At 27.9% G+C, this 9,410-nt stretch overlaps 1 protein-coding gene across 1 annotated transcript; it reads left to right on the top strand.

Annotated features, from left to right (window-relative positions):
• Positions 1–5,860: 5,860 nt before the first annotated feature.
• On the top strand, positions 5,861–6,844 carry LOC126898055 (tigger transposable element-derived protein 7-like). The gene has a single exon (XM_050672003.1). It carries the CDS (start codon positions 5,861–5,863, stop codon positions 6,842–6,844), a length of 984 nt encoding a protein of 327 aa, XP_050527960.1.
• The last annotated feature ends 2,566 nt before the right edge of the window (positions 6,845–9,410 follow it).

Genomic DNA, 9,410 nt, shown 5'->3' with positions numbered 1-9,410 from the left:
GCACAAATTATTCGTTAAGTCATTACGAAGAACGTGTCGTATAGAGACCCAAACGTTTTTTAATGAGAATATTCTTATACCTTTACTTAGAATTATCTAATATAGGATCTTACAATTATGTAACAGTTATAGAAAACATTACGATGTTAAATAAAATGTTTTACTTCCTGCTTTAAAGACAATATACTATATTATACTCCCATATGTTGAAATAAAAATATGTCTTTATATTAAAAAATAAATAAAGTCCACTATCAAAGGATGATCAGTAGGAATAAAGAAATTTTGATTTTTTAATAGTGTAGTAAACATTAAAATATGACTTTTTTTTATTGAAGACAGTGAACCAAATACTAATATTATTATTATAATATATATATATTATAATATAATTATAATATATTATTATTATGAATATTATTTATTAATAATTTAATATATATATTGACTTTGAATCGTATATTGTTTTTATTGTTAATAAACACGTTTACTCATTTACAATATTATTAACACCAATATATATTGGTACATCTTTTATTGATAATTGTTTTATTTTTAATTTGTTTTACTTATTATAAAAGGAAAGAAATTGATTGGATATATTTGTAAAGATTTACTTTTGTGCATTAAAAATGATTGTTTATATTTGAAACTCAAAGTTATTTTATTATTATTATTATTATCTGTATACCGATCAGGTTTATCATGAACCACTCGATTACTCGTAAAATAAATACAATATTGCAAAAAAAATTTAATTTCTTGATTTATCAGCTAATAATTACTTTTAAAAATTATCCCTTATAACTTAGAAGGGCTTAAACTTTATTTTTTATTAATGGTAACATACATATTTAACTAGCCTATAAAATTGAAAATAATCTTATTAAAACAAATCTACACGAGCAAATCTCAATTTTTCACAAAATACCTATTTTATAGTATATAGTAAAGTTAAAATGATTTTCATTAAAATTTCGATATCGACTATAGTATGTGCATAACTAAGTTCAACAGTTCGGAGACATGGTATCGGTCGTAGTTTACGAACAATCAGTATATCGTGTGCGAAAAATTTACTGTACTTACGATCAGCTGCCCCAAAAGACAATTTCAAAAAAAATCGCAGTTGAAAATTCCGAGAAGCTATGACTGGATTCCGAGTGTTGAGCGTACACTAAGGCTAGTTATTTAACTGCAAGTGGATACGTCAGTTCGGAATTTCAATCTGTGCATTTAAGGGTCCCCTATTGGAAGACGACTGTTGCTGGGTCATGAAAAACATAACCGTACCGAGTTCATTAAACATTCAAAAGTTAAAAAGCGGGAGTTGGATTAGTCGTTCATAAAAAAATTGTACGCAAAGTAGAACAAATAAAATGACTTATCTGAAAAATAAAAAAAATATTTTTACTTATATGATCGTGAGCATCTTCAGTTTATCGTATTCAACGACATTTTACACTTCTATAATAGATACTCTTTTGATTTTAGTTCTATATTTAAAGTTTTCAAAAACAGCAACCCATCACGATGTTCAGATCATCGAGATAGACCGTCATTGAACAGTTGTCGTGTAAAAAGTCAATTTTGTGTATTTGTATTTATTATTTAATTATTATTCCTATTGTAATAATTATAAATCTAGTCATCACATTTAATCGAATGTATCGTTTATTTGTATGGCGTAAGTAAGTTAGATTCGATATTGAATAGTTCTTTAATAAAAATAATGACATTTTTTAATAGTAGGAATTTTTTTTATTCGTATTGAACTTTTATCTGAGTAAAATAACAGTAATTTAATGATAGTCTAAACAAATATCGTCCAGGAATAATTTATACAAAAAAATGAGGTATATTAATAAACCACATCAAATATGAACACAATTTACAATAAGTAAAAATCATACACGATTAATTGTTTGTAATAATAATTTTTTTTTAATAATTGGTGGTTTTATGACAAATAAAAATAGACTTCATTAATGATATTATTAAAATTACTTATAACTTTTAATTACTTAAAATAACTTATGACTATAAGTAAAATAGAAATATATATAATAAGTATTAAAGAGGAGGCTAAACGCTCAATTAAGTAACCCTATAAATACGTTAAGGCTGTGTATTAATTATCAGATGCTCACACAGCGCGTTTCATGCATACTACGTGTGTAAAAAGACGATGATAAAAATCTGTAGACAGAGATGTAAAAGTCTTAGTGGGGAAGACATACAGTAAATATTACTAGACGGGTATTAAAGCAGCGGAAAGAATTTGACTCACAGGTAGCTCCAAATAGAAATTTCGAGAAGGTTGGACGGCAATGTAAGCACGCTGCAGCGGACGGACAGTGGCTTATGCGTTGGTAATTATTATTACAGTAGAACCTCATTAATCCGGACCTCATTAGTCCGGACAGCTGTCTAATATTACGAAAAATACGCAGTTTATGCCATAGACTAAAATAAACATAAAAGCAAGTTCTCGAATTTCCCATAAGTACATATCTACCGTCATTTAAGTTATCATAAACTGTGTATTAGTAATTTATATTTTGGTCATTATTATATATATATATATATATTAGGGTGACCCTTAGCTACATGAGAGGTTTTTTTTTTTTTAATATTTGTTAGTGCCACCCCCTAGAATTATTCGAATACATGTAAAAATAAATTGTACGAAATTTGGAGACGATTGGTCAACTCTAAGACGTGCCCCAAGGGGGTTAAAAATAACCCCCAAGGGTGATTTTTTAGTTTTTTATGTCTATCTCAAAAACTTTAGCTTTTGCGAAAAAGTTTATTCGACCTTTTTTGTAGGTATACAATTTTTCTATAAAAAGTATATATAAAAAAATTTTCGAAAAGTTCTTATTTAGCCCTAAAAAAATAAAAACGTATATGTTCTATTCTTGCCGTTAAAACTGTTAATTTATAATTCGTTCATTATAAAAACATAAAAAAAATTCATTTAACCGTTGTTTTAAATTTAATTTTCTATACATTTTTAAATCGACATTTTTTCTATTATTTACTATTCAAAACCTACAATTTTTTTTAATTTTAATTTTAATTAAAAAAAATACATCAGAGTAAAATTAATACCGTCTCAGTTTACTGAGACTATTTAACTATTTACAAAGAAAAACGTACTAAAAAAATTTACTACAAATTTTAAATAATTTATCTTTTTTAAAATTCTTGGGATAATGTGTATTTATTGCAATTAGGAAAACAAAGCCGGTATTCTGTAACAATCTGTAATAGGTATTATTTTTGTGCTTCGACTTTTGTTAAAATATTATTATACTCTTCTATGAGTTTCACGCACCTCTCTGCCAAATCATTTATAACTTTTAAAATATTTACTATTATTTTTTCTCCGATATATTGACTGTTGTCTTTCCACAACAAAGGATTGATATTTAAAAAATCTGTTTCAATGTCTTACAAATCTTTCAAACAACTTCTTTGAATCAGTTGAAATAAAATCATCTATACTTTTATTTTTAAAATCATAAATTTCATTTACTCCTACTACTATACGTTTGTTTGTACATACATCTTCTTCCCGATTATTTAATGAGTTTACTATTATAATTTTAGTATCTTCACATAAATCATCATCAAAAAATGCCAATGCTGCTGATTGGGATACTAAGTACCATAAGTGACCCGAAATTTTTTTTTAAAACTACTTTAGAAATATCTTTATCTATTGGTTCATAATCAATTATATTTTTAATAAATTTTAAATCTAAATTTGTCGCTAATGCAACATTGGTGCACTTAAATCATTGTTTAATATATAAACTTGCAATAAAAATACATAATGAACGAATATTTAACTCTTTGATTGACAATTTAAATTGGCCCCGAAACAAAAAAATTTTTAAACAATAAATGGCCTTGGCCATCCAATGAGCATGATGGATTGGGCCAGAAATTTTAAAATAAATTCCAAGCAAATGTTAGGGCGTGATATTTTATACTTACCATGCAGACATCACATTTATGAAATTATATTGAAAAGTGTTTTTGAAGTAAAATTTAATACGTCAGATGACGTAAACCAGATGTTCCTATTTTCAATAAATTCCAAAAGTCTTGGCAAAATATAAATAAAACAAATTACTTCAGTGGAATAGAAGATACTGTTATTTTAGAAAAATTAAAAACAAAAAAGACGATATTTTGAAATTTAGTTTTGAACAATTAAAAAATACCAACCTCGAGATGACTATAAGGAACTTTTAGAATTGGTCATAATATTTTTTGGTGAAACGGCTTTACATAGAATTTATTTTAAAATTCCTAGCCCAATCCATTATGCTCGTTGGATGGCCAAGGCCATTTATTGTTTGAAATTTTTTTTTGTTTCGTGGCCAATTTGAATTGTCAATCAAAGAGTTAATTATTTAAATAATATTCGTTCATTATGTATTTTTATTACAAGTTTATATAGTTTCTAGTTGTATATAAATTTGTAAGTGAACATTATTTTAGCTTCAATGGTGAAACTGAGACGGTATTAATTTTACTCTGATGTATTTTTTTTAATTAAAATTAAAAAAAATTGTAGGTTTTGAATAGTAAATAATAGAAAAAATGTCGATTTAAAAATGTATAGAAAATTAAATTTAAAACAACGGTTAAATGAATTTTTTTTATGTTTTTATAATGAACGAATTATAAATTAACAGTTTTAACGGCAAGAATAGAACATATACGTTTTTATTTTTTTAGGGCTAAATAAGAACTTTTCGAAAAATTTTTTATATATACTTTTTATAGAAAAATTATATACCTACAAAAAAGGTCCAATAAACTTTTTCGCAAAAGCTAAAGTTTTTGAGATAGACATAAAAAACTAAAAAATCACCCTTGGGGAGTTATTTTTAACCCCCTTGGGGCACGTCTTAGAGTTGATCAATTGTCTCCAAATTTCGTTCTAATTTATTTTTACATGTATTCGAATAATTCTAGGGGGTGGCACTTTGTAATTTTTTAATTTTATAAATAAGGGACACCCTAATATATATACATAACTCACGTTATCCATTTGTTGGTCATACAATTCGCCAGTCGGTCGCCTGATACGCTTTAGAGTGTTTCATGTGTCGTATGTTATAGTGCTTTATATTTTAGTCGTTATTTTTGTATCACTGTGATGTCTTTAAGCAAACGTAGTCAATGTAAAAAGCGAAAACATACGTCTCTTTCTCTTAACGATAAACTATGCGTAATAGAAAAACTTGAAAAGGGGGTATCAGTGGCAAGCATTTGTGCGCAATATGGCATTGCCAAACAAACCGTCTCGGACTTGAGAAAGAAAAAAGACGATATAAGAAAGTTTGTCCTTAAATTTAATGTAGAAAAGGAAACAAGTGGTGTAAAAAGAATGCGGTTGCCTCTTGATCGGTCCCTTGATGATGCAGTTTACAAATGGTTTTGTCAACTCCGTTCATCTGGATTGGCTGTCCGTGGAGTTGAAATTCAAGCTGCAGCAGAAAGATTAGCTAAAAATTTGGACATTAATAATTTTAAAGCCAGTTCAGGATGGCTGTTTAGGTTCAGGAGGCGTCACAACATGACAAATAAAAAAATATGTGGTGAAAGTCTTAGTGCCGACGATGAAACTGTTGAGCCATTCAGGAAAAAATTAAATGACATTTTAAAAGCTGAAAATATACTGCCTTTGTAACTCTACAATTATGATGAGACCGGATTATTTTGGAGAGCTTTACCAGACTGTACCCAAGCATCCAAAGCCGAAAAAAATACGCCTGGTAGGAAAATTAGTAAAGATCGAGTTTATGCGTTGCTATGCGCTAATGCTGATGGAAGTCACATGTTGAAACCTGTGATTGTAGGAAAAAGTAAAAAACCACGTGCAATAAAAAATTTAGACACGTTACCAGTTCACTACTACAACTCGAAAAATGCATGGTTTACTAGAGATATAACAATGGATTGGTTTCATAAAAAAACAGTGCCAGAAATCAGTAGATATCAAACAGAAGTTTTGAAAATTCCTGACAATAAAGTGAAAGCCCAAATTTTACTAGGCAATTGCCCTGCACATCTACAAGTTGAACAGCTGACTAGTGATGATAAAAATATCCGGTGCATGTTCTTGCCAACAAACACAACATCTCTAATTCAGCCTATGGATCAAGGCGTGATCTACACAGCCAAGCGTCTATACAAAAAGATGCTTTTACATGAAATTTTAGAAGTCGAAGAAACAGTTGCAGGAGAAGAAGATAGAAGAAGACAAAAGACATTACAGAATCTCAAAGATTACAATATAAGATCTATGATTTTTAATTTCGCGTCTGTTGTCAAAGATATAAAACCATCAACTTTGATTAACTCATGGAAGAAACTTTTAATAAATGAAGAGGTTGAACCAGATACGGCTGAATTGGAAACAGAGGATTTTCTCAACACTTTCCACCAAGGAGGTGAAAATTTGACAACACTAGAAGACATTGAGTTGTGGCTAGAAGCTGATGAAGATGATATGGGCTTTCGCATTTTAACAGAAGAAGTGATTGTTGAAAGCGTCATCGCTGCAGAAAACTCTGAAACAGATGAATACGAACAAGATGAAGTAGACGATAGTATCAAGTCTAAGCCAAAACTTGGTGAAATTAAAGACCATCTAAATATTGTCCTTAAATATGTTGAAGATAACGACGATGAAAAAATATCTGCATATTACGAACATTTAAGGCATCTGCGTGAATTATTAATACGAGAAATAAATGCGAAAGGAAAACAACAAAAGATAAGCAGTTTTTTCAAACCAGTTAATGAAAGTGTGCCTTAATAATAATTATGATTATGTATATGCATTATGTTGATATGTAAGTTTTTTAATATGTAATGTTTTTGCTGGACCTAATATCATGTTGAAATACATATATATTGTATATCATATATAGTAATTAGTATAATATAATATTCTTAAATCTATAATACGGACATGTTTTTTGGTTATTTTGTTTAATCCGGACTTTCATTAAATAAGACAACCTTGAGCCCTTATTAGTCCGGATTAATGAGGTTCTACTGTATATTGCAATATACAAGCAGTTCCAAAATGGAAGTCGGACGAGAAAACGGACAAGGCGCAGCAGACTGGCAATAGCATATACATCAGTAGTTATTATACAGTATAACTGCGGTCCATGATTTAGGCTATCTCATTTTATAGTAACAAAATACATTATACTAAATTATTTTAAATTATAGCTTATTTAATGTAATATAAGACTAAAAAAATTAAAATGTTCCAGAGTCTTATCCTTTATGAATAATCAACTTCTAAAATCAAAAATCATTCTTGGTAATATTAAAAATTTTTTAAATATGTTTCAAATACCCTTCGAAACGTTTACGAGAGTGATTTTTAGTCACTGGCAAATATCGACTATTACTAAACAACTCATCTTTACTAGATCCAAATTACATTTTACTTTTTTTATAGTCTCATTAAAATTTTGATTTAAAATTAAACACAAACCATTAAAGTAAGGCATAAATTTTAATTATATATATTTTTTAATTTTTAATATAAATCATAGTGAACTAACGAAATTAAATTAAATGTCACAGTTTAAACAACTAGATGGCGGTCAAAGTTCATACTAAGTCGAGTTTTATTTCTCGAATTCTTCGTAGGAGATTGCTAATTATGCATTTTAATGTACATTTATATTTTCTAAAAATAACTATGATAAAATTATTTTTTCTATTTATTAGATCGTAATAAAATTTTTTAGGTTAATATGAGGTGCCTATTATTGACAGAATTGTAAATATGTATCTAAATAACACATTATTTTTATCTATAAGATGAAATTTGTCAGAACTCAAAATTAATGTTTTGTTCATTACAACATGACAGTGTAAATATTTTTACAGAAAAATAAAAATAATGGCCTTGGCCATTTTACTCAGAAAAATATGCAACGTCTGGGATGTCTAAAATAAATCGATAAACAATTCAATTCACACTTAGAAGTAGTATTTTTCGTTAATTTTACTTAATAACATAGTTATTATTATAAAAAAAATTCGTCCTTCAAGATTGGAATATTTTTTTTAACAGTTTTATTAGAGTAGTAATTTTGTTTTTTTATTTAACAAACGAATACTTTTAACATTAAAAGGAAGAAATATTGAACACTTTTCCAGAATAAGGTTTAGAGGGTGTCACTTTTTTGAAAATATTAAACAATTAACAATTGTGCAATTTGTGAGATTACTATTAATAAAAAATCTCTTAAAAAATATTCTACAATAAAATATAATTATTTTTTTGGTAAAAATAATTTTATCATCCCTCGTATTTTTAGCTTCAAGGTGGTCTAAGTAATAGTTGGTTTTGGGGGGGGAGGTGATGAGGTGATCGCCTCCCTCTGGACCACTGCTATCTATGCTTTGTACAGTCTATACTTAGGTAATATGTCTCCATAGATAATTTTTTTTATTGAGAATTTTCTAGAAAAATCAGGGCCATATAAATATGTTAGCTCTAATACCTTGGGATAAGACAACCCAATGAAAATATCGCTACCATAATAAAGTAATAATAAAAAAAAAACCGTATAGTTCATAGGCCCCAGGGTTTCCTCTCTCCATGATTAGCACAAAAGCGAAATAATTTTTAAGTACCCTTACCATAGTCAAATAAAATTTAGTCGCTACCTAAAACAATTGTAAATGCTAAAATTTACAATTATACAATTATATTATACTATTTTAAATGCCGTCGTCATTAAACTCGTTGACTTTTTATTCAATTTTTTAGTATAACAATTTAACTCCAATATTTAAAAGGTTAGGGTTATTTAGACGGGTGAAAAAAATCAGTATTTTATCAGTTATGTTTAATCATCAGAGACCACCATTTAAAAAAAAAAATTGGCAATGTCTGAAAATAATTTTAAAAGAATGTCTAATCCCGCACTAGATAAACTATTAAAAACAGTACTCTACCAATATGCGAGATTAGCGGAATCACTAACTCTGTCAAACATATTCTTACAAAATTGTCAAAAATACGAACATTAAAGAGAGAGGCACATGGATACTTTATCACCTCTGCCAATCTCTGAGACAAAACCTTAACTCTGTACGAAGAATGACAAAATTCCTCAAGGCTAATTAACTATTAGACTTCTTAATATAATATCTGTGTAATTTATGTGCTAGTGACTAACTTTTATTCACTCTAATTGTTAACCTAATCTAATTATTTAAATAGTTATTTTATTGTGATATACATTTGACATACATGTAATTACGGACAATGGCCTTTGTTGTCGCGGTTTTTATTTTAATTAAAAAAAAACTATTATATTAATGATTTTTTTTTTTTTTTTTTTTTT

Source organism: Daktulosphaira vitifoliae, unplaced genomic scaffold (genome assembly GCF_025091365.1).
Source record: "Daktulosphaira vitifoliae isolate Bord-2020 unplaced genomic scaffold, ASM2509136v1 Scaffold_2, whole genome shotgun sequence".
Taxonomy (NCBI): Eukaryota; Metazoa; Arthropoda; class Insecta; order Hemiptera; family Phylloxeridae; genus Daktulosphaira; species Daktulosphaira vitifoliae.
The sequence above is the reverse complement of the archived record's forward strand: the minus strand, read 5'-3'. Positions and strand labels throughout refer to the sequence as shown.